At 42.6% G+C, this 27,365-nt stretch overlaps 1 protein-coding gene across 1 annotated transcript; it reads left to right on the top strand.

Moving 5' to 3' along the window:
- Positions 1-277: 277 nt before the first annotated feature.
- On the top strand, positions 278-2,400 carry LOC124930630. The gene is made up of 2 exons (XM_047470959.1): positions 278-865; positions 1,096-2,400. The coding sequence occupies exons 1-2, from the start codon at positions 278-280 to the stop codon at positions 2,398-2,400; spliced, it is 1,893 nt and encodes a 630-aa protein (XP_047326915.1).
- Positions 2,401-27,365: the final 24,965 nt, after the last annotated feature.

Genomic DNA, 27,365 nt, shown 5'->3' with positions numbered 1-27,365 from the left:
ATCGGAGGGAAGCAACCTCTCGGTGGATTTAGATCAAGAGACTTTCGAGGCGGCTTGCCAAGTTCTCTCGGAAACCGCGGTTCCTATCGAGGTCTCCGCGAAGAAATCATCACTGCGACCGGAATACAGACCACTATGTGATATTTTCACTAAATTTGTCCAAGCAAGAGGAGGAAACTATGACAGTCTCACCCATGCGAAGATTGAGATGCTTGCCGGCTTACTCAACGTCATTTAAATAAACTGGGCCAAGGTTATTTTCAACAACCTAAAGGAAATGGTGGATCCGGCTTCCGCCCGGTCATGGGGATATGCCATCCCACTTGGGAAAATTATGCTCCACTACAACATCAACACCGGTCCAGGTGTGATTCTTCCTTCAAGCAAAATTATAAGGTCCCGCCAATTCAAGGAAAGGAAGAACAACAGGACGGCCTCCGACTCTACGGGTGCCCGAAGGAAGAAGGTAGACGCTAAGAAGGCATCTCCGGTAAAAGAGAAATCCGGAAGCAAGCAAAACAAACAATCGGTCGAATCTGCTGATCCGCGGTTCGAAACGCCCAATGAGGAAGACTCGGCCTCCACTACTAACCGAACCGCTTCACAGAATACCGAAGAAGATCTATCCGGTAAAGGGAAAGGACCGATGGTCGAGGTACAATCGGCCAGTCTTGAAAATGCCGATACCGGTATAGACGGCCTTGGGGAAGAAGATGTTCACACTAACGACGATACCCAGGAGATGGCCGAGAATATCGTGAGCAGAATCATGGACAAATCCACCAGCAAGCTCGCGAGGCGTCCGAAGTATTTTGTCAATGGTTCCGGCACCGACATCAATTATTCTACAAACAAATGCTACTGGGTCTAACCGCTGGACAAAAATTCGAAAGGTTGATGGAGATAGAGGAGGAGGTAATCAACCTAACAAAAGCCCAGGATCCCAACACAGTCTTAGACCGACACGCAATAGTAGAACCGCGTGCTCGGTTATAAAAGCTAGTCGAACACATTCAACGTCTAAAAGAAAAGTTTAATCTGGGGGCATCGAACGCTCACCTTCAACTATTGGTGATCGAACTACTTACGGTCAAGGAAAGAGAGCTGACCGATGAAGTGGCGCGGCTTGAAGCAGAGCCCGAACATCAAGATACACCGAACCCACCATCACCTAGGGATGATGGTGGTCAGAACCCGATCGATAAAGAGATAGCCTCTCCTCCAGCGGATCAGACGATCAACATAACCGACGACAGGACAGAGCCTCCTCTCACCGACCTACGCGCATCTGCTCAAACCGGGAATTTAGAATCGGCCGTAACAGAAGAGAGGGTCAAGACTCTCATTGAAGAGTTTGTCAACGACGCGGTTAAGCCCTGGAAGAGGAAAATTAAGAAAGCCGCGGTTCAAGCAATCAAGATAACCGAGACAACAAAGGATGATCTTGGCGAGGCGGTCAAGCGGATCACGTCGGTCGAAACCAACTACAGTAATACGGATCAGTTATACGGAAGTCATCTAGATCGAACCAAAGACTTGGAGGATATGACTCCGAAGTTGGTGGATGACCTCGATTCGGTTAGCAAAACGGTCGCTGAGATGGAACGGTCTCAGGAAACGACCGGTCAAAGATTGACAAAGGTCGAGGAGGACCTAGCGCAATCAGTTGCCCATGCCGGCTCGACACTTGACAGGGTAATAATTCTTGAAAACAAGAATGCGACCCTTGAGGAAAAGAACACAAAGCTTGAGGCCGATCTCAAGGCGGTCACCGAACAGGTGGGAGAATTAATAGAGGCAAGCTGGCTGCCGATAAAGCGATTGAGGAGGCGAACGCTCAGGCGGCTAATGAACTTCAGGATGCGCTGGATGAGCAGAACCGGACACAAAGAGGAAGCATGGTCTGATGCGAACATAACCGAACATATGCGAAAGTTAGCTGCCAAAAATTCGGAAATCGCAAAGACCATGGCGGCCAAACAAGCCGAAGATGCTAACCGGCTAAAGGCTCAACAAGAAACCTACAAAAATTTCGAAAAATCTCACAAGAAGTCCCAGGCGGCTCCTTCCTCTTCCGATCCGGCCACACGTAAAAGGAAAGCGACTTCGAAAAAGGCGCAAATGACCGGACTATTAGCCAGTGTCACCGAAACAGTTGTTGACCCTCCAACCAACCCGGCTCTGCAAACCGAGGATGATTTCGAAGAAGATGTCCAGCCACCACTCAGAAGGCAGCGGGTTTTAAATGCGGTCCCAATCAGAGCCATGGGTCAACAATTTTCTCCCCCAACCGGTACTTCGGGCGTTCAAGGCCCCTCTTCAAGACCGGTTCAAGAGAACAAGGAACACTCAGACGATGAATTGCTGGATCAATTCCTACCATCTAGAGCAACGAAATAGGGGCTTTTTTAACTTTTACTTTCGGTTATTTATATATAGCGTTTTGTCTTAGTGTCTTCTTCTTGTATATAAATATAAAGTTATTTTTGGAAACCGGCCTACATTTGCATTCTTACATGATTTTGAATATTTTAAATAAAATAATCAAAAAGGGAGATATTGATAAGATAAAAGATAAAATTTTTAAAATTTTTCTCAAAATTTTCCAAAATTTTTCGAAAAAATTCTCACAAGTCAGTTTCCAAAAATCCGACCAAAAAACTCTTAAAAACAAAACCGGCCTATATTTGCATTCTTACTTGATTTTGAATATTTTAAGTAAAATAATGAAAAAGGGAGAAATTGTTAGATAAAATTAGACCGGTTAATAGAACTTAACACAAACTTCCTATGCAGGAACGACCAAGTAACGAAACCGGCCAAGTAACTCAACCGGCCAAGTAACTCAACCGGCCAAGTAACTCAACCGGCCAAGTAACTCAACCGGTCAAGAAATTAAACCGACCAGAAACAAAAAGTCAAGATCGGTCAAAATAGAAGGCCAGAATCACTAGACAGTCGGTTAATCAGAAACTAATGGAAAAACTGGAAGTGATCCGGTTAACTTAAACAACCGACCAGTACAAAAAGATACTTCAGGTATCTGTTGAGAATGACACCGAAGGAACAGACTAAACATTGCCATATAAATACAAGTCTGAGGAATGTCTGTAGGCTGCAGAAGGCCGTCCTACAAGATCTTTCCACTTCAGGATAAATCAGAAAGGCAATCTTCCAGGTACAGACAACTGTCCAACCGAACGTTGCCATATTGAGTAAAAGACAAACCTAGCCGGCTTGACCTACATACTGGAAGACTAGACCGCCAGGTCTAAAGACTAGACCGCCAGGTCTGAATCACTGAACTTCTGCTCAACCAATCAGATTCAAGGAAATGAAATGTGACCGTTGGCACATTTCACCTATAAAAGAAGAAGCTGAAGAGGAGTAAATGCGGGATTTCGTGGGATTCTTGAGCATTACAAGTTCTGAATATTCTACAGCCTAAGTGAAAAGATTGTGTTCTATCTCTAGAAAGCTTAAAGCGCTTAGTTGAAGTGTAATTCTACAATTTCGGTTTACATTGTACGAGTGTTATCGAGCAGGAAATAAGACTCGATCGAATTGTGTTTGTATTCCTTAGTGAATATCCTTCTCGCGGTTTCGAGCGGAAGGGGTGACGTAGGAGTTTTATCTCCGAACATCCATAAAAATCTGTCGTGTTACTTGCCTTTTGCCTACTTTACTTTATAACTGATCTGCACTAACCGACTAATACCGCTCCAACCGAATCACTAAGTCCCAAAACCGACCCAGCAATTTCCAAACCTGTCCTATTCAAATCCGGTTCTACCTATCTATTGTGTGTGTTTCTTCAACCTGAAAAAACCACTTCCGCGCTTGAACTTTGTTCAAGGGTTTGTGACAGTTTGTGTAGTATTGAAATCCAGGTATTAATCTCTAATCGGATTAATCACCACCCTTTGAGTGAGACGCGATAACCGGCCAACCCCGGTCCTCCAGCCGCGACCTAGATCCTAACAAGAGTTAACGTGTTAGATATAATGGTTATTTTTAAAGAGTAATGATGAAGACATATATTCATTATGGTTTTAAGATATTTAGGTGGAGTGTTAGTCATTCTCTTTCAGTGATAGACACATGTCTTCACTTTGTTTAAGAGTTAGACTGTTTTATTTTCATAGGGTAATTATCAAGCATGCATGACAAACAACGTCCAGTTGTCCCAAGTTAACCGAAAAATGCACTTACCGAAATTATGGTGTAATTTATCGGTTGGTTTTCCATGATTGGTTTATCGAGATAGATTATTCGGGTGTGAAGAGATGTCGATTTTAAGCAACATTTATTCAAGTTTAATGAATAAACAATCTATTTTACCTGAATCATTTGAACTGCTGATTTATGTACATATAATTTGGTAAAGTGATTTTTCCAATCCCAACCGGAGACAACTGTTCGGTTTAGCATACTTGACCGTTTATCCTATAGATTTTTATGCATATGAAAAAAGAGGTTCTAACCGGTTTTTAAATATCATGAGTATATTTTGAAAGAAAGTATTCGATCAGATTTTTTCCAAAAATTCCACGGGCATGGTTTGAGAAGCATGAGCTTCTCCCTGTGATCGTGCCCCGGTTTTTCATGAGAAAATATGTTTTTGAAAACATGCAAAAGTATTTAAGGCATAATTTGTTTACTGTCAGCAAGCCCTAAGATATTTAGAAAGAAAGAAAACTTAGCTTCCTGTAGTGGCTTAGTGAAGATGTCAGCTACTTGGTGTTCGGTAGATACATATTTCAGTCAGATATGTTTCTGTTGCACATGTTCCCGGATGAAGTGATGCCTGATATCCATGTGTTTTGTTCTTGAGTACAACACCGGATTATATGTCATAGCTATCACACTGGTGTTGTCATAGAAGATCGAAGATTCCTCAGCAGTTACTCTGAAATCCTTTAATTGTTGTTGGAGGAGTAGAGAACAGCAGCTTCCGGCCGTTAAGTACTCTGCCTCTACGGTTGAAGTGGCAACTGAAGTTTGTTTCTTACTGTACCAGGAAACAAGTCGACCTCCAAAGAATTGGCATGTACCGCTGGTACTTTTTTGGTCTATCTTGAACCATGCATAATCTGCGTCAGAATAACTTATTAGGTTGAAACTGGAATCTTTCGGATACCACAGTCCCACATCTTGAGTGCCTTTTAAATATTTTAGAATTCTTTTGGTAGTGGTGCAGTGAGATTGTTTCGGATGTCCGGTCGACTGACTGTCAGATATAGAAGTGAAGCTGTTATGTCTACTCATTGACCGTTTTCGTCTTTGTCTACATTAACGAATGAGCTCATTGGAGTGGCTGCTTCAACATATGTGTCCATTCTAAATTTCTTTAGCAATTCGATTGTATACTTGGATTGGTTGATGAAGGTTCCTATTTTGATTTGTCGAACGTGGAGACCTAGAAAGAAACTCAATTCCCCCATCATACTCATTTAAAACTTATCGGTCATCATTTTTGAAAATTTATTACACAACTTAAGATCGGTTGAGCCGAAAATTATATCATCCACATAAATTTGAACGAGTAAAATGTGTCCCTTTTTCTCAAATTTGAAGAAGGTCTTATCTACCAAACTTATTGTGAAATCATGATCAAATAAGAACTTTTGTTAGATAAAATTAGACTGGTTAATAGAACTTAACACAAACTTCCTATGCAGGAACGATCAAGTAACGAAACCGATCAAGTAACTCAACCGGCCAAGTAACTCAACCGACCAAGTAACTCAACCGGCCAAGAAATTAAACCGACCAGAAACAAAAAGTCAAGATCAGTAAAAATAGAAGGCTAGAATCACTAGACAGTCGGTTAATCAGAACCTAATGGAAAAACCAGAAGTGATCCGGTTAACTTATACAACCGACCAGTACAAAAAGATACTTCAGGAACGATCAAGCAACGAAACCTATCAAGTAACGAAACCGGCCAAGTAACTCAACCGGTCAAGAAATTAAACCGACCAGAAACAAAAAGTCAAGATCAGTCAAAATAGAAGGCCAAAATCACTAGACAGTCGGTTAATCAGAACCTAATGGAAAAACCGGAAGTGATCCGGTTAACTTATACAACCGACCAGTACAAAAAGATACTTCAGGTATCTGTTGAGAATGATACCGAAGGAACAGACTGAACATTGCCATATTCATACAAGTCTGAGGAAAGTCTGCAGGCTGCAGAAGACCGTCCCACAAGATCTTTCCACTTCAGGATAAATCAGAAAGGCAATCTTCCAGGTACAGACAACTGCCCAACCAACAGTTGCCATATTGAGTAAAAGACAAACCTAGCCGGTTTGACCTACATACTGGAAGACTAGACCGCCAGGTCTAAAGACTAGACCGTCAGGTCTGAATCACTAAACTTCTGCTCAACCAATCAGATTCAAGGAAATGAAATGTGACCATTGGCACATTTCACCTATAAAAGAAGAAGCTGAAGAGGAGTAAATGCGGGATTTCGTGGGATTTTAGAGGATTACAAGTTCTGAATATTCTACAGCCTAAGTGAAAAGATTGTGTTCTATCTCTAAAAAACTTAAAGCGCTTAGTTGAAGTGTAATTCTACATTTTCGGTTAAAATTGTACGAGTGTTATCGAGCATGAAATAAGTCTCGATCGGATTGTGTTTGTATTCCTTAGTGAATATCCTTCTCGCGGTTTCGAGAGGAAGGGGTGACGTAGGAGTTTTATCTCCGAATATCCATAAAAATCTGTGTTGTTACTTGCTTTTTGCTTACTTTACTTTATAACCGATCTGCACTAACCGACTAATACCGCTCCAACCGAATCACTAAGTCCCAAAACCGACCCAGCAATTTCCAAACTTGTCCTATTCAAATCCGGTTCTGCCTATCTATTGTGTGTGCTGCTTCAACCTGAAACAAACCACTTCCGCGCTTGAACTTTGTTCAAGGGTTTGTGACAGTTTGTGTAGTATTGAAACCCAAGTGTTAAATACTAACAGGATTAATCACCACCCTTTGAGTGAGACGCGATAACCGGCCAACCCCGGTCCTCCATCCGCGACCTAGATCCTAACAATTGGTATCAGAGCAGTTAGTTTTAATACTCAAGCAAGCATGTCTTTCGATAGGCTCCCAATGCTAGAAGGTGACGACTTTGCCAACTGGAAGGCACGAATGCACCTACACTTAATAACCATGGATGACGAAATGCAGTTCATCATAGCCGAAGGACCGATAATCATTGACAAGGACAAGAAGGATTGGACAGCTGAAGATAGGAGAAGAAACAATCTGGATAACCATGCCAGAAACCGCATCTCCAACGGCGTGGACAGAAACACGTACTGCAAGATCAGAGATTGCAAAACAGCAAAGGAAACATGGGAAACGGTGATTCAGATTCATGACGGAAATGAAAGAACCAAGGAAAACAAGATAATGGTGGCTACCCAGAAGTTTGAAAACATCAAGATGAGACCGGGAGAAACAATGAGAGAATACAGTGCCCGGTTCACAAGTGTGATAGACGAGCTAGCAACCCTTGGCAAGAGGTATGACAACAAGGAAGTCATCATAAAAGCGTTAAAATCTCTTCCAAGTGCATGGGATATAAAGACAATGGAGATGAGGGAATCAAATTGCCTAAGCAAGATGAAACTACACGATGTATTTGAAGATCTTAAGGCATATGAGTTTGAAATGAGATTTAGGACTGAAGAAGAAGTTTCAGCCTCAACCTCAACCAGAGCTGTGATCACATCCACAGAACCTGTTGCACCTGCACCGATCAGAACCGCTGAACAGTTCACCGAGGATGCCATGGCAATGCTTGCACAGAAATTTGGGAGGTTCATGAAGAGAAGCCAACCGACAAACAACTACAACTATGGTGATAAATCTATTGTAAGATGTTATAACTGCAACTGTTTGGGACATTTCAAGTGGGAATGCAGAAAAACGAGGAGGGATGACCGGAAACCGGACAATCAAAATAACCGAAATAACTATCAACAAACCGGTGAAGGAAGTGAGGTTCAGAAAACTCTGATAGCCGATGATGGAGGAAGTTTATGGGCTCACAGTGACAGTGATGACGAACTCACATGCCTCATGGCAAATGAGGAACAAGTATTTGACTCTCCTTGTGAAGAATTTACTAAAAATGAGTTATATAATGCATTGAATGATATGGTAGCAGAGTATAAGAACCTATTAACCTTATTACCTAAGCAACCCAATTTTAGAGCAGACCTCATAGTACCCACCTTGACCGAACCAAAGATCATACAACCTGATGAAACTCCTACCTTAGAAACTGAGGCAGCACCTGAACTACCCTCTGAAACCGAACAACTCAATGAGCCAGTTCAAGAGTTGACCGAGGAAGAAAATGCCCGACTCCAGTATAGAATGGCCGCATGGAAAAGATCTAGTGAAATGGTAAGAAGAATGTGTAGTTATAAAAGACACCCTACTTGCATGTTTGGTCTAGGATACAAAAACAATAGATCCCAAAGCCAAAAACACTTAGACAAAACAAGGCTCACAAATGATGATCTTCCCTTTGTAAGTTTTTTCAGAAGTTCCCTAACCGCTGAAGAGGAATTAACCGCCTATTATACGGAAGACAAACTAACCTATGTAGGTCCAACTGATTCTGAGAAATGGCTTCACCCTGAGAAAAGGAAAGCCAACCAGCTAAAAATAGGAAAACCAACCCACAACCGCATAGGACAAACCAAAGATTATCTCCACATAATGCCTTCTTAAGAAAACAGAAAGACTCAAAACCGAGTGCAAGAAACTAGTCAAAACCTTAACTAGGAAAGCTGTCCGGTTTGTCAAGGTCTGGATACCCAAGGGACTAATCGCTTGTGGACCCAAGTAAATGTGGGTACCAAATAGTTGTAAATATGTACATTTTGCAGGATATAAAGAAACGACTAGGAAAATCTGAATGGTACTTGGATAGCGGCTGCTCCAAGCATATGACCGGGAACAATAAACTTCTAACCGACATTAGAATAGAAACCGGTGCACTAATCACCTTCGGTGACAACTCAAAAGGTAGAACTGTGGGCAAGGGTAAGATTGTCCATGGTAACTTAACAATTGATAATGTACTCCTAGTTGAAAACCTACGTTTTAACCTGCTAAGCATTAGTCAAATGTGTGATGCTGGATACACTGTAGAATTTCTTAAACATGCATGCTTAGTTAAAAATACTCAAGGTATTACACTGCTAACCGGAAATAGGTTAGGAAACATCTACATGGTAGATTGGAATAATAAGGTAGAATATCCTATATGCATGATAGCTAAAACCGACCAAATCTGGCTGTGGCATAAAAGACTAAACCACTTAAACATGAAAACCTTAAATTATATTCGTGGTAAAAAGTTAGTCGAAGGAGTTCCTAACATAGTGTTTAATAAGGATAAGATCTGTTCAGCATGTCAAATGGGTAAACAAACTAGGTCAACCTTCAAGAGTAAAGGACACATTCAATCTAATCGATGCTTAGATCTTCTACACATGGATTTATTTGGACCGATTAGGGTCGTCAGCCTAGGAGTAATGCTTTACACTATGTTAGTTGTTGATGATTATTCCAGGTATACATGGGTAATATTCTTACCATCCAAACGTGAAACCGCATCAAATTTGATCACACTGCTTAAACGTTTGCAAAATGAAAAATCAACACGCATTAATAGCATTAGAAGTGATAGAGGAACCGAATTTACAAATAGTACTTTAAATGCATTTCTTATTGAATCCGGTATTAGACACGAGTTGTTTAGTGCTAGGACTCCTCAACAGAACGGCCTGGCCGAGAGAAGAAACCGAACTCTCAAGGAAGCCGCACGGTCCATGATAGCCGATTCGGGTAAAGCCCAAAAATTCTGGGCTGAGGCTATCAACATCGCATGTCATACACAAAACCGGTCTTTGATTAACAAGTTTCAAAACAAAACACCTTATGAGGTATATTTTAATAGGGTTCCTAATCTTAAGTATCTTTAGATTTTTTGTTGTAAATGCTACATTCACATAAATGGCAAAACCTATCTATCTGCTTCCGATGCAAAATCCGATGTTGGGATCATGTTAGGTTATTCAGCAGTAAGTAAAGCATATATAGTGTATAACACTAGAACCTTAACTATGGAGGAATCACTTCATGTTGTTTTCGATGAATTGGTTGAAAGCAACACTGCATCATGCTTTGATCTACACAACAGACTGGAAAATAACAATATCCATTCTGATAGTGAAGATGAGATTTCCGGTTTTTAGGCGGTTTGTCCATAACCAAGTGGGTAATGATGAAACCCAGCCGGATCAAACTGTCCCACGACAGGAAGCTGACACTTCGGTCCAAACCGAGGAAATCGGTCGGTCTGACAATCCTGTTCAGCCTACCGATATGTCTAGCCTTGATCAAGTAAACGGTGATTTGGTAGACACTCTTGAACCGAATCTCAAAAGAAACACAAATCATCCTCCTGAGCTAATTATAGGTGACCCTTCAGAACCTGTTCGAACTAGGCGACAAATCCTGGAGGAATACTTTAATTCCGCTTTTATATCCCAGATTGAACCGAAAAGAGTGGATGAAGCATTTTCAGATCCGGATTGGATCTTGGGAATGCAAGAAGAGTTAAACCAGTTTGAGAGTAATAAGGTCTGGTACCTAGTTCCTAGACTGAAAGATCAACCAGTCATAGGCACAAGATGGGTATTTAGAAATAAACTCAATGAAGACGGTTTGGTCACGAGGAACAAAGCCAGATTAGTGGCACAAGGATACAAATAGGAAGAAGGTATTGATTTTGAAGAATCATTTGCCCCTGTAGCTAGGATTGAAGATATTAGGATTTTTTTATCCTTTGCTGCATTCAAAAATTTCAATGTTTTTCAAATGGATGTTAAAAGTGCATTTTTGAATGGTGACCTACGTGAAGAAGTATATGTTGAACAACCACCAGGTTTCAAAAATGCTGAACTACCCAACCATGTATACCGGTTAAACAAAGCTTTATACGGTCTAAAGCAGGCTCCTAGAGCATGGTATGACACACTAACCGCATTCTTGTTAAAGCATGACTTCACCATCGGTTCGGTGGACAAAACATTATTTAAGTTTGAAAAAAAGGAACATATCCTGCTTGTTCAAATATATGTAGATGATATCATCTTCGGTTCAACCGATCCTAAGCTATGTGATAAATTCTCAACCCTGATGACTAACAAATTTGAAATGAGTATGATGGGAGAATTAAGCTTCTTCCTAGGTCTTCAGGTTAAGCAACTCGAAGAAGGAACTTTCATAAGCCAACCTAAGTATTCTAAGGAACTTCTAAAGAAATTTGGGATGGACACATGCTCCTCAGCCGCTACTCCAATGAGCTCATCGGTCAAATTGGACAAAGATAATGAGGGTCAAGCAGTAGACCTGACCGCTTACCGAGGAATCATCGGTTCTCTTTTATACCTGACAGCAAGTAGACCAGATATTCTATTTGCGGTCGGTGTGTGTGGAAGATTCCAGGCCAACACAAAACAATCTCACTACATAGCCGCAAAGCGAATCTTGAAATACCTAAAGGGAACTCCTGACGTCGGCTTGTGGTATCCAAAGGACTCCTCTTTTAACCTCACAAGTTATTCAGATGCAGACTATGCAGGTTGTAAGGTTGATAGAAAAAGCACCATCGGAACATGCCAATTCCTAGATGATCGGCTTGTTTCATGGCACAACAAGAAACAAACATCAGTTGCCACATCAACCGCAGAAGCTGAATACCTAACATCAGTTATCACAACTTCTTTGGATCCAACAACAATTGAAGGATTTCGGTATCACAGCCGAAGAGTTTCCAATCTTCTGTGATAACACAAGTGCCATAGCGATCACCTACAATCCGGTCCTACACTCTAGAACCAAGCATATTGACATAAGGCATCACTTCATTCGGGAACATGTCATGCTGAAGCATATCCAGCTGGAATACGTATCGACAGATCAACAAGTAGCCGATATCTTCACAAAGCCTCTACATGAAGCTAAGTTTTCTCAATTCAGACTTACACTCGGTTTAACCGACATTAGTGAGATCATCCCTAAAGATGCCTAAAAAGGGAAATCGGTTCGGACAGACAAAACCGGTAGTTCCTCCTAAACTGTCAGATTCCAAATTTACTAAGGTATCTATGGAAGAACCGCCTGGTCTATCAGTTAGAGTAAACCGACCGGTTACTTAGTGTACGCACCAAATAACCGCATCGGGACGAACAACTGATAACTGACCGGTTCGGAAATAGCTTATTTTCAGATTATTTGGTCTCCGAACAAAAGTGGAATAATTATCTGTGTTTAAACTTATCTGTTCTAAAAAATTACCTTTTCAAAGTAAAATGGTCATACCTCAAAAGACGTAAAGATATGATATCTTTCACCGTCCAGGCATATGACCAACATCCTAGGCTGTAGACATGCTTATTTCATGAAAAATGCTTTATCCTATGGTTAATAGACATTATTACCTGCAACACACTGGACAATAAGATCATCCCTCCACTAATATATAAGTTAGGCAAACCTTAAACAAAACAATCACAAGTTACAACTCATCCTCTCACTAAGACAAAAATGTCTCAGTTTCTAAACATCCTCCAAGTAGATTTCGATTCTGCTCAAGGCACTAAGCATTATGAAGTCTTCAAGATGATTAAGTCACTTGAAGACACTGGTCTCAAACACTTTCTAGATGACAAACATGTCATCTTTCCGGAATCTGTCCTGGAATTCTTTTACAATGCCAGGGTCTTTCGAGGCACTCCTCACTTTGACACCCACATTCAGTCCAAGGTGGGAGGGACTGTTTTCGACTTCACCGAAAGTGATTTTGCTAGATGCTTCGACCTACCGAAGCAAGGGCTGACCGACCTAAATGTTCCGGCCGAACTAAAGGCCGAAATCGCCTTAAGTTTTGCTCGGTCTGACCACCCGGTCAATGACCACGGTGCAAGGTCATTGCTGAGAGCCGAGTATCAGCTTCTCAACGATGTCATCGGTTGAAGCATTCATGGTAGGGATGTCACAAACACTTACTGTGCTGCGGTTTTTAACATGATGTCCTCTATAATCACGGGTACGCCAGTAAACTGGTCAAGGGTGCTGTTCGATGTCCTAATCTGAATGATCGGCATTTGTCAAACCGGTCTCATTCCCCAGATAAGCTGTCTACTTTTGGAGCTTAGAGTTCCACTCTGTCCGGGCGAAGGGTTAAACCAGACCCAGGTAATCACCAAAGAGGTCACCGACTCATTCTATGAGCGGTTTGAGAAAGCTTGGAAGAGGAGGAACCGCCATATCAACTCCAACGGCCGCACCAACTCCATCGGATATTAATTCACTTCTTCCTACAACCGGTCATTTTGCTATACGCACCGGTTGTATCTCTGTTCAACTCTATTATGATCATTTCGGCTTAGTTTAATTTTCTCTGGTTTTAATCAGTTACTTTTCCGGTTTCTTGTAGCATCCGTCATTAATGAAAAGTAACGTTCAACTTCCAACTACATAAGTAATTGCTATCCAACCAACTTGGTTACTTTTGAACTAGATTCCCTACCTCGAGCTCCGCAACCGATCAAAAGTAACCTTTTCCCAATACGTTTTGAAAACATAAATATTCTCCTCATTAATAAGACAAAACTGATCTTCAACATTAAATGCTGATATTTTCCCTCCAAATTCATATCTATATAAGGAGCCACCCCCCAATCCACTTAACACATCTCAAAACAAAATTTCTTGAACTATCTCTCTCTTGGCAAAGTTTGAATCATGCCGAGCCGAACTCTAAGAAATTTCTTGAGCATCGATTTCGATTCTTGTATGGAACATTGGGACATGGAAACCAAGGAACTCATGTTTGAGTCCCTCATTGACACCGGTCTTCGCACTTTTCTTGAAGAATCCGGTCCCATACTTCTTCCGGACGTCATTATCTTTTTCAGAAATGTCTGTATAAGAGGAAACTACATTGTTTCCACAGTGAGAGATCACACCTTCTGGCTGGATGAAGCCGAATTTGATCAAATGTTCAACCTGCCCAAAGAAGGGTTTTCCGACTTCCCAACCCGGGTGGGAAGTGCAGCAACCGATTACTCATAATTCTTCTCTGGTACTGAAGTACCTATGGAGAACCACGGTTTGAAAACCCGCCTTGCCCACCACATCTAACTCCACCATGAGATTGTCAACCGATCCATCATTTGCCAATCTCCGAACCAATGCTACTCGAAAAGAATGTTTGACATTATGACCTACATTGTTAGCAATACGCCTATCAATTGGTCATCGGTCATTTTCCAAAATCTGAAGACTATGGTGCAGACCAAGAAAGGTCTCGGTTATGCTCCTCATATAAGCCGACTCATTCTCAAGTATCGTCCAGAATTTGGACCGGGTACGCCGACATCCCCTTCGAACATTCTTAATGTGGATGGGGTGGAAGAAAAGCTCTCTAGGGTAGTCATTACATAATTTGTATCTTTCTTTCTTATGTATTTCCATTTCTAAACCGATCCATGTATCGGTTTCTACCTTGTACTCTTTCTTCAATGAAAATTTATTTCAGTTTGATAACCGGGTCAATAATTACAAAATCAAAACATCAATTCATCTAACTAACCGGTTAATATCGATAAATCACTTCGTCTTCGTTGAAAATCCGGTCAAAAACCGCATCATCGCGGTTAATAAATCACATCATTTAATAAACGGTTTCAAAAAGAACCGCTTAATCAATGGTTAAAGCAAAAGTCCTCCCGCCTTTGAACTCCCGCTTTAGTTTCCCGCTCTTTTTTCCCGCCTACAGGTTTCCCGCTCTGTTTTCCCGCCTACAGGTTTCCCGCCCAAGGTTTCCCGCCTATGGCTTGCCGCCAATGGATTCCCGCCCTCGGTTTGCCGCTCATAGTTTCCCGCTCAAATGCGATTGGAGGGAAATTTCCCGCCTAAAAGTGATGGGACGGTTTGCGACGGTTGGAATTCCAAACCGCACCTATAAATAGGGTCCTTAGTCATTTTATTTCATTCTTACGCGATTCGACTTTCTCTTTCTAGTTTTCAACTTTCTCAAACTCTCTCAAAACAGCTCTCTTCCTCTTTCGATTCAATCATCAAGAATGGGTCACGACTCTGCACTATTCAAACATATCTTCCAGGTCGACTTTGAGGAAATCCGGGCAAACGGTTCGGCTCCGGCAAAGCAAGTCTTATTCCGGATCTCCGAGTCCGGCCTCGAATACTTTCTAGGCGGTCCATTTATCCTATACTAGGAAGCGGTTAAAGAATTCTTCCGAACCGCGTCTCTCATCGGAAGAACAATAGTTGCAACCATCAACGGTCAGCAGCTCGAACTGACAGAAGAGTCGGTTGCTGATATACTACGTCTACCATCGGAGGGAAGCAACCTCTCGGTGGATTTAGATCAAGAGACTTTCGAGGCGGCTTGCCAAGTTCTCTCGGAAACCGCGGTTCCTATCGAGGTCTCCGGGAAGAAATCATCACTACGACCGGAATACAGACCGCTATGTGATATTTTCACTAAATCGGTCCAAGCAAGAGGGGGAAACTATGACAGTCTCACCCGTGCGAAGATTGAGATGCTTGCCGGTTTACTCAACGGCATTCAAATAAACTGGGCCAAAGTTATTTTCAACAACCTAAAGGAAATGGTGGATCCGGCTTCCACCCGGTCATGGGGATACGCCATCCCACTTGGGAAAATTATGCTCCACTACAACATCAACACCGGTCCAGGTGTTATTCTTCCTTCAAGCAAAATTATAAGGTCCCGCCAATTCAAGGAAAGGAAGAGCAACAGGACGGCCTCCGGCTCTACGGGTGGCTGAAGGAAGAAGGTAGGCGCTAAGAAGGCAACTCTGGTAAAAGAGAAATTCGGAAGCAAGAAAAACAAAAAACCGGTCGAATCTGCTGATCCGCGGTCCGAAACGCCCAATGAGGAAGACTCGGCCTCCACTTCTGACCGAACCGCTTCACAGAATACCGAAGAAGATCTATCCAGTAAAGGGAAAGGACCGATGGTCGAGGAACAATCGGCCAGTCTTGAAAATGCCGATACCGGTGCAGACGGCCTTGGAGAAGAAGATGTTCACACTAATGACGATACCCAGGAGATGGCCGAGAATATCGTGAGCAGAATCATGGACGAAATCCACCAGAAAACTTGCGAGGCGTCTGAAGTATTTTGTCAATGGTTCCGGCACCGGCATCAATTATTCTACAAACAAATGCTACCGGGTCTAACCGCTGGACAAAAATTCGAAAGGTTGATGGAGATAGAGGAGGAGGTCATCAACCTAACAAAAGCTCAGGATCCCAACACAGCCTTAGACCGACACGCAATAGTAGAACCGCGTGCTCGGTTACAAAAGCTAGCCGAACACATTCAACGTCTAAAAGAAAAGTTTAATCTGGGGGCATCGAACGCTCACTTTCAACTATTGATGATCGAACTGCTTACGGTCAAGGAAAGAGAGCTGACCGGTGAAGGGGCGCGGCTTGAAGCAGAGCCCGAACATCAAGATACACCGAACCCACCATCACCTAGGGATGATGGCGGTGAGAACCCGATCGATAAAGAGATAGCCTCTCCTCCAGCGGATCAGACGATCAACATAACCGATGACAGGACAGAGCCTCCTCTCACCGACCTACGCGCATCTGCTCAAACCGGGAATTCAGAACCGACCGTAACAGAAGAGAGGGTCAAGACTCTCATTGAAGAGTTTGTCAACGACGCGGTTAAGCCCTGGAAGAGGAAAATTAAGAAAGTCGCGGTTCAAGCAATCAAAATAGTCGAGACAACAAAGGATGATCTTGGCGAGGCGGTCAAGCGGATCACGTCGATCGAAACCAACTACGGTAATACGGATCAACTATACAGAAGTCATCTAGATCGAACCAAAGCCTTGGAGGATATGACTCCGAAGTTGGTGGATGACCTCGATTCGGTCAGCAAAACGGTCGCTGAGATGGAACGGTCTCAGGAAATGACCGGTCAAAGATTGACAAAGGTCGAGGAGGACCTAGCGCAATCAGTTGCCCAGGCCGGCTCGACACTTGACAGGGTAATAATTCTTGAAAACAAGAATGCGACCCTTGAGGAAAAGAACACAAAGCTTGAGGCCGATCTCAAGGCGGTCACCGAACAGGTGGCAGAATTAATAGAGGCCAAGCTGGCAGCCGATAAAGCGATTGAGGAGGCGAACACTCAGGCGGCTAAGGAACTTCAGGATGCACTGGATGAGCAGAACCGGACACAGAAGGAGGCAGCATGGTCTGATGCGAACATAGCCGAACATATGCGAAAGTTAGCGGCCAAAAATCCGGAAATCGCAAAGACCATGGCGGCCAAACAAGCCGAAGATGCTAACCGGCTAAAGGCTCAACAAGAAACCTACAAAAATTTCGAAAAAGCTCACAAGAAGTCCCAAGCGGCTCCTTCCTCTTCCGTTCCGGCCACACGTAAAAGGAAAGCGGTTTCAAAAAAGGCGCAAATGACCGGACTATTAGCCAGTGTCACCGAAATAGTTGTTGACCCTCCAACCAACCCGGCTCTACAAACCGAGGATGATTTCGAAGGAGATGTCCAACCACCACTCAGAAGGCAGCGGGTTTTAAATGCGGTCCCAATTAGAGCCATGTGTCAACCATTTTCTCCCCCAACCGATACTTCGGGCGGTCAAGGCCCCCCTTCAAGACCGGTTCAAGAGAACAAGGAACAATCAGACGATGAATTGCTGGATCAATTCCTACCATCTAGAGCAACGAAATAGGGGCTTTATTTACTTTTACTTTCGGTTATTTATATATAGCGTTTTGCCTTAGTGTCTTCTTCTTATATATAAATATAAAGTTATTTTTGGAAACCGGCCTACATTTGTGATAGAAAATAATTGTTATAACTTATGAAAAGTTTAATGAATAGATAAAACTAAGTTCAAATATATATGTTAAACCGCTAAGTTATATCAAGTATATTAATTGGTTTAAATATAGCAAGAAGCTGTTGTAGCGTAGTAGTAAACACCTCTGCTTGTCACATAGGTGACCAGGGATCAAATCTCACTGGCTGCAAATAATATTTAAAGTTTTTCTATTTCAGGAAACTGAGCATTCGGTTGGAAATATATATATATCGTTCGGTTTGAAGTAAAAGGCTCTGGTCAAACCGGCTCGGTCAACCGGTTCGGTCAGTAAAGTTCAGTCAACCGGCTCGGAGTTCGGTCAACCGGATCGGTCAACCGACAGTTAATGCAGCCGCTCTAGTCATAAATGATCCGGTTGATTAAATGCAGCCGCTCTGGTAATAAATGTTCCGGTTATTAAATGAGCTGCTCAGTCATAAATATGTTCCGGTCATAAATGTTCCGGTTGATTAAATGTTGTCAAGCTCCGGTTATTAAATGAGTCGTTCCAATCATAAATATGCTCCGGTTATTAAATAAACTACAAGCATGCATGCTTGTCTAAATCCAGAAGTAACAGGTAGCTGTCAGGCATGCTTGTCTGAATCCAGAAACAACCTCCAAGCAGCAGGTAGCTGTCAGGCATGCTTGTCTGAATCCAGAAACAACCTCCAAGTAGCAGGTAGCTGTCAGGCAGGCTTATCCAAGATCTCTAGCAAATCTCTGAAACAGGCGGCCGGCTAAGTGCATGTCTGCCATGTGTCCAAATTGCAAATCGGCTAAGTGCATGTCTGCCATGTGTCCAAAATTGATCTGTCCAAGAGGGAAGGCGTGCAAGCCTCTTGATCATTACCTGTTTCCAGCGGCCAATCTCCTGGAGAGAGAAAATATGACGGTTGTCATATTTTTCATATAAATAGAAGGCAAGAAAGAAGTAATCCAAGTGGGAAAAAAGCATCAAATTGACATTCAACAGTTCTGAAACAAGCAAGAGAGAGAAAGAAATCTAAATAGTTGTTTCATTTATTAAAAGCATTGTTGTTATATTGAGTTATTGTATTACATCATAGTGAGTGGTGTAACCGACGAGTAGCGATTAAGGCTCGTTCGACATTGTGTGAGTGTTGTAACATTCAAGTTAGTGGAGATCCTTCTCATAATCTGAGAAGAAGGGGTGACGTAGGAGGGTTTGCTCCGAACATCCATAAAAAATCTTGTCTCGTGTCTTTTCTTTTATTTTCGGCTTACTCACTCTAAAAACCGAACTATCACTCACTTCAAACGAAACCGGAACATAATCTTAACCAAACCGGTCTATCCATCCTCTCTAACCGACTCCTCCTAAATACTCTCCAAACCGAATCGTATTCGTTGCTTCAGATTGAAACAGACATTTCCGCACTTGAACTCGGTTCAAGAGTCTGTGACAATCTGTGTAGTGTTGATAGCGGTTTTAGTCTCTAACCGAACTATCACCAAATTGTGTATTGTGTTGTGTAAGCGGCCACCCTTCCAGAAACCGGAAACACCCCGGTCCTCCAAGGGCGTCCCCGATCCTAACAAGTGGTATCAAAGCGAGGTTCTTAACACTCAAACAACCGAATATTATCATGTCTTTCATCAACGAGCCCCCCATGTTCTGCATCGAAGAATATGTTGATTAGAAGATACGAATGGAAATGCATTTGGCCTCACAAGACGACGACATGTGGTATGTTATTACCGATGGCCCGATAAGGATTGATAAGCAAAGATATAAATGGACGACGGAAGATAAGAAGATGAATAACCTGGATAATGTTGCTAAAAACATTTTGTTCAAGTCGTTGGACAGAAACATGTTTAGTAAGATCAAGTTTTTCTCCTCTGCTAAAGAAATTTGGGAGAAGTTGATCCAACTGTGTGAGGGCAGCGACCAAATAAAGGAGAACCGGAAAGAGCATAAGGCTTTGATAGCTACTGAAATCAATAGCAAATGGGCCGATAGCGATTCAGACGACTCATCATCTAGCGACGGTGATGATAAAGTTATTACATGTTTCGCGGCTGAGAAAGAATCTGAGGTATTTGATTTTTCTTCTGAAGAATTTACTAAAGAAGACTTAGTTATTGCACTCAACGACATGGTCGATGAATTCAAAAAATTGGCTGTTTTAATACCGACCCGGACAAAATATGAAACCGGAGAGTCAAGTTGTACCGCTGGTGAGCCAAGCGGAACCGAGACTTACGAACCGGTTGGACTGTCCTTAGAGAATGAGAAGCTCAAAGAGACAGTCCAATCGTTAACCGAAGAAAATGAGAGAATCAAATATGTCACGACTTCTTGAAAGAGATCTAGTGAAGCGGTAAGCCAGATGTCTAATTACCAAAGACATCCCAAATGTAAATATGGTATTGGTTATAACAAATCCGCCACTCACAAGCATTCCAACGGGATGAAACTCACAAAAGACAATCTTCCTTTCATAAGATTTGTCAAGAGTTCATCAACCGACAATGAGGCATAACGTGACTCAAAACCGGAAAAAGAAATAAAATATGTAAGTCCAACTGATTCGGAAAAATGGCTTCATCTTGAGAGAAGGAAAGCCAACCGGCCAGCAGGTAAACAAACCGATACGCAACCACAAAATAAGGCACTCTTAGGACAACAGAAAGATGTCAAGCCAAGCACCGGAAAAGTAATTAGAACCATAACCGGGAAAGTTATCCGACTTATTAAAGTTTGGATTCCTAAAGGACTAATAAGCCACAGACCCAAAGAAAAATGGGGACCAGATTTTCTATTGTCTATGAATGCAGGTAAATCAAGATAGAAGCTTGGAAGAGACAGCATGGCATCCGGAAAGCCAGCTGCTGACGAACACAACACATGAAGGGAACAAGAATGAAGTGGCTAACATCCTCACATAGCCACTTCTCGAGTCTAAGTTTTCTTCCCTTAGAAATATTTTAGGATTGTTATATTACAAAATTTGAAGAAGAATTGTTAGAAAAATAAAGTTCTCTTTAAACCAAACCGTTTTCCCAAAAACCGGCCAAACAAATATAAGTTCTTTAAAACCGGCCAAACAAATGTAAACTCTTTAAGATCGGCCAAACAAATATAAGATTTTTAAAAACCGGCCACACATTACAAGTTTTGAATATTTATTCTAAATAATCAAAAAGGAAGAAATTGATAAGAAAAATTAAGTAAGTTAATTTTCAAACCGGCCACACATTACAAGTTTTGAATATTTATTCTAAATAATCAAAAAGAGAGAAATTGATTAGAAAAATTAAGTAAGTTAATTTTCAAACCGGCCACACATTACGATTTTTGAATATTTATTCTAAATAATCAAAAAGGGAGAAATTGATAGAAAATAATTGTTATAACTTATGAAAAGTTTAATGAATAGATAAAACTAAGTTCAAATATATATGTTAAACCGCTAAGTTATATCAAGTATATTAATTGGGTTAAATATAACAAGAAGCTGTTGTAGCGTAGTGGTAAATACCTCTGCTTGTCACACAGGTGATGACCAGGGATCAAATCTCACTGGCTGCAAATAATTTTTAAAGTTTTGCTATTTCAGGAAACTGAGCATTCGGTTGGAAATATATATATATATATCGTTCGGTTTGAAGTAAAAGGCTCTGGTCAAACCGGTTCGGTCAGTAAAGTTCAGTCAACCGGCTCGGAGTTCGGTCAACCGGATCGGTCAACCGACAGTTAATGCAGCCGCTCCAGTCATAAATGATCCGGTTGATTAAATGCAGCCGCTCTGGTAATAAATGTTCCGGTTATTAAATGAGCTGCTCAGTCATAAATATGTTCCGGTTGATTAAATGCTGTCAAGCTCCAGTTATTAAATGAGTCGTTCCAATCATAAATATGCTCCGGTTATTAAAGCTTGTCTGAATCCAGAAACAACCTCCAAGCAGCAGGTAGCTGTCAGGCATGCTTGTCTGAATCCAGAAACAACCTCCAAGTAGCAGGTAGCTGTCAGGCAGGCTTATCTAAGATCTCTAGCAAATCTCTGAAACAGGCGGCCGGCTAAGTGCATGTCTGCCATGTGTCCAAATTGCAAATCGGCTAAGTGCATGTCTGCCATGTGTCCAAAATTGATCTTTCCAAGAGGGAAGGCGTACAAGCCTCTTGATCATTACCTGTTTCCAGCGGCCAATCTCCTGGAGAGAGAAAATATGACCGTTGTCATATTTTTCATATAAATAGAAGGCAAGAAAGAAGTAATCCAAGTGGGAAAAAAACATCAAATTGACATTCAACCGTTCTGAAACAAGCAAGAGAGAGAAAGAAATCTAAATAGTTGTTTCATTTATTAAAAGCATTGTTGTTATATTGAGTTATTGTATTACATCATAGTGAGTGGTGTAACCGACGAGTAGCGATTAAGGCTCGTTCGACATTGTGTGAGTGTTGTAACATTCAAGTTAGTGGAAATCCTTCTCATAATCTGAGAAGAAGGGGTGACGTAGGAGGGTTTGCTCCGAACATCCATAAAAAATCTTGTCTCGTGTCTTTTCTTTTATTTTCGGCTGACTCACTCTAAAAACCGAACTATCACTCACTTCAAACGAAACCGGAACATAATCTTAACCAAACCGGTCTATCCATCCTCTCTAACCGACTCCTCCTAAATACTCTCCAAACCGAATCGTATTCGTTGCTTCAGATTGAAACAGACATTTCCGCACTTGAACTCGGTTCAAGAGTCTGTGACAATCTGTGTAGTGTTGATAGCGGTTTTAGTCTCTAACCGAACTATCACCAAATTGTGTATTGTGTTGTGTAAGCGGCCACCCTTCCAGAAACCGGAAACACCCCGGTCCTCCAAGGGCGTCCCCGATCCTAACAAGTGGTATCAGAGCGAGGTTCTTAACACTCAAGCAACCGAATATTATCATGTCTTTCATCAACGAGCCCCCCATGTTCTGCATCGAAGAATATGTTGATTGGAAGATACGAATGGAAATGCATTTGGCCTCACAAGACGACGACATGTGGTATGTTATTACCGATGGCCCGATAAAGATTGATAAGCAAAGATATAAATGGACGACGGAAGATAAGAAGATGAATAACCTGGATAATGTTGCTAAAAACATTTTGTTCAAGTCGTTGGACAGAAACATGTTTAGTAAGATCAAGTTTTTCTCCTCTGCTAAAGAAATTTGGGAGAAGTTGATCCAACTGTGTGAGGGCAGCGACCAAATAAAGGAGAACCGGAAAGAGCATAAGGCTTTGATAGCTACTGAAATCAATAGCAAATGGGCCGATAGCGATTCAGACGACTCATCATCTAGCGACGGTGATGATAAAGTTATTACATGTTTCGCGGCTGAGAAAGAATCTGAGGTATTTGATTTTTCTTCTGAAGAATTTACTAAAGAAGACTTAGTTATTGCACTCAACGACATGGTCGATGAATTCAAAAAATTGGCTGTTTTAATACCGACCCGGACAAAATATGAAACCGGAGAGTCAAGTGGTACCGCTGGTGAGCCAAGCCGAACCGAGACTTACGAACCGGTTGGACTGTCCTTAGAGAATGAGAAGCTCAAAGAGACAGTCCAATCGTTAACCGAAGAAAATGAGAGAATCAAATATGTCACGACTTCTTGAAAGAGATCTAGTGAAGCGGTAAGTGATGCAGCGTGCGTGGCTAGGATGAATCTTTATCAAGATTCGTTGATTCTTACGAATACCGAAAGTCGATAGATATTGAGGAAACCTCGTTTTCTGATTAATAATCTTCTTCTCCCTTACAATGGAATACCTTCAGGGTATTTATAGGACTTACACGTATTAAATTAGGAATTACGTCTAATTACAATTTAATTACACTAATTTAGGATATTCCTTCCATAACAAGAATATCCCTACTTAATTTAGAATATCCCTTGTAATCTCTTCCTTAATTAGAATATATATTATAATCCTTTCCTTGATTAGAATATATCTTCCAATCCCTTCCTTAATTAGATTATCTTCCAATCTCTTCGACTCGCACCGCATCATTCCCCCCAGGGTAGAAAAGATTCGTCCTCGAATCTGGAACCGCATCATCCTCATCAGAAGAAGACTCACCCACAAAAGGAACAAGATGCTTCACATTGAACACATCAGAGGTACGCACATGGCTGGGAAGGCGTAAACGATAAGCATTGGGGTTGATCTTCTCCACAATCTCAACAGGACCAATCTTCTTAGCAGCAAGCTTGCTATATTCATGAGCTGGAAAACGATCCTTAGTCAGAATAGCCCACACAAAGTCACCAACTTCAAAATCAACAGCACGCCTTCTCGAATCAGCCTTCTCCTTGTACTTGGCAGTAGCAGCAACCAAGCGGTCATGAGTGGTCTGATGAACCTGAGCCAACTGACCAACAAAATCCGCAGCAGTGGAATGAGGACGCACCTTGCTGGGCAGCGCTAACAAATCAAGAGGAGCACGCGGAGACAGCCCGTAAATCACATGGAAAGGACTGAAACCAGTGGAGCGATTAACAGCATGATTGTGAGCAAACTCGGCCTGAGGCAGCTTCAGATCCCAAGCCTTAGGATGATCCCCAATTAAACTGCGCAAAAGGTTCCCCAAAGACCTATTAACAACTTCAGTTTGGCCATCAGTTTGTGGGTGATAGGCACTACTAAAATTCAGCTGAGTATTAACCAAACGCCAAAGACTCCTCCAAAAGTGACTCACAAAGCGAGTGTCCCGATCAGAAACTATGGAGGCAGGAAGTCCATGAAGGCGATACACATCCCTGAAATAAAGCTGTGCAACAGCCACAGCATCAGAGGTTTTCTTGCAGGGAATGAAATGAACCATCTTCGAGAATCGGTCAACCACCACAAAAATCGAATCAGAACCACGCTGGGTACGTGGCAGCCCAAGGACAAAATCCATACTGACATCAGACCATGGTTGAGTGGGAATAGGCAGAGGCAAGTATAACCCGGCATTAGTCGAAGCGCCCTTAGCCAACTGACAAACACGACAACGAGCAACAAAACGCCCCACCTCTTTGCGCATCGAAGGCCAGAAATAAGAAGCTGCAAGAAGCTGGAAGGTACGATCACGCTCAACATGGCCTTCTTTGTGGAGTTCCTGAATCATCCTCAAACGCAGGCTGCAATCTGGAATGCACAGCTGCACACCACGGAAAAGGAACCCATCCTTTTTTGGGGTAAGAAGGGCCGGGACAGCACAAGGACTAAGGCTTTCTCGAATGTGTCCCGTAGCCAGCAAGTCCTCCACCTGCCTACGCAACTCTTCATGTTCTTTGGGACTCATGCGGTAATGAGGACGGTTGGGTAGGGCAGCACCTGGAACCAAGTCAATGTGATGCTGGGTATCACGCAAAGGAGGCAAGGCACAAGGCAGATTCTCAGGAAAGACATCTGCAAACTCCTGTAACAGCGGCTGCACTGGAATAGGCACCTCAGAACTAGCACCACAGGTAATCAGCGAACAAAATGGAGCAAACACCATGCCCGATTCGACCATGGCGGTCTGAAAAGGACCCCGAGACAACAAGGTGGTAGGGGGGGACGCATGATGAGTGGGGGCAGCACCCTTCTTGGGCTGATTTGGCATCAACACAATCTTGGTACCATGAAATAAGAACGTGTAGGTATTAGCACGCCCATCATGTATAACAGAATGATCAAACTGCCAAGGGCGACCAAGTAAAAGGTGACAAGCATCCATAGGAACCACATCACAATATACAGCATCACGATAATGGGAACCAATGGAAAAATTAACAAGTACGCGCTTGGAAACTGTAACATCCGTACCTTGACTCAGCCAGGACAGACGATAAGGCTTGGGGTGAGGTTCAGTGGACAGACCCAGCTTCGAAACTGCAACCTCAGAAATCACATTCTCACAACTCCCAGCATCAATGATGAAGGTGCAAACTTTGCCACCGATGGTACAAGTGGAATGGAACAGATTATTGTGTAACCACTCGTTGTCAGGAGCACGAGGGGTTAAACATGATCGACGAATCACCAAAAGGGGGCCAACATCACCAGAAACATACTCCTCCGCTGCCTCATCATCATAAACATCATACACTGGGGCTGAATCTGAAGGAAGAGCAGAGTCAGGATCATCCACCTCAGTAAAAAGACCACGATTGGTGGACTTTGGGTTGCGACACTCTGCTTGGCGATGGCCAACTTCACCACAATTGAAACAACGCAAGCCACCGGGACGTCCCTGTGGGGGGGCTGTAGTGCCGCGAGGGGAGGCTGGGGTGGGATGGGCCGACTGGGAAGAAGAACCAATGCCACTAGTGGGGACAACCTGTTTTCCAAAGCTACCCGAACCGCGCCTAGCTAGCTGTTTCTCAGCCTGTGAAGCACGCTGATGTGCCTCAGAAACAGTCAAGGGATCAAACATATTCAAAATATCCTGCAACTGGAGGCGAAGGCCACCAATATAGCGAGAAACCAACTGGAGAGGGGACTCAGACAGGTCAACACGAGCCACAAAGGTGTAAAACTCAGTGGAATAGTCATCCACGGAACGAGAACCCTGACGAAGATTCTGGAACCGCTGGTACAGGTTACGTTCGTAATTATATGGTAGAAACGCAGCCCTAATATGCTTCCTGAATTTGTCCCAATTCGTGAGCTTTGCCTTACCATGACGAACACGTGTCTGTTTCAACTGCTGCCACCATGCTTGTGCACGACCATGTAAGCGGATCGTAACAAGGGGTACACGACGATCTGCAGGAACTTCCTTGAAATCCAGAATCTCTTCAACCTGAGAAAGCCAATCAATAAACTCTTCCGGTGATAGACTACCATCGAACTTAGGGATGTCCACCCTGAAAGCCTGCTCCCAGCGATGATTGGGGCGTTCAGGGGATCGATTCCGAAGACCACCGAAGGGGTTTTCATCTGTCATCGTAACATCATCTTCAGGGTGGTGCATGTGCATAGATGCATCCATCCGCTGCGTCAACCATTCAACCTGCCGCTTCAAATCGTCGTTATCACGGCGAAACTCAGCGTTTTCACGTCGCAACTCAGCAAGGTCACCATCATCAGCACCAGGGGTAGGGTTGCGCGGCTGTCTTCGGGGCGGCATACCTCAGGGTCGACTGGGCTCTGATACCAACTGATGCAGCGTGCGTGGCTAGGATGAATCTTTATCAAGATTCGTTGATTCTTACGAATACCGAAAGTCGATAGATATTGAGGAAACCTCGTTTTCTGATTAATAATCTTCTTCTCCCTTACAATGGAATACCTTCAGGGTATTTATAGGACTTACACGTATTAAATTAGGAATTACGTCTAATTACAATTTAATTACACTAATTTAGGATATTC

This window comes from Impatiens glandulifera, chromosome 3, assembly GCF_907164915.1.
Source record: "Impatiens glandulifera chromosome 3, dImpGla2.1, whole genome shotgun sequence".
Classification (NCBI taxonomy): Eukaryota; Viridiplantae; Streptophyta; class Magnoliopsida; order Ericales; family Balsaminaceae; genus Impatiens; species Impatiens glandulifera.
The sequence above is the reverse complement of the archived record's forward strand: the minus strand, read 5'-3'. Positions and strand labels throughout refer to the sequence as shown.

Excerpts from the sequence above, each read along its gene's own strand:
- LOC124930630 (XM_047470959.1), top strand. The coding sequence starts at position 278 with ATGGTGGATCCGGCTTCCGCCCGGTCATGGGGATATGCCATCCCACTT. Across the intron at positions 866-1,095 it reads CTACAAACAAATGCTACTGG|GAAAGAGAGCTGACCGATGA; the intron begins GTCTAACCGCTG and ends CTTACGGTCAAG.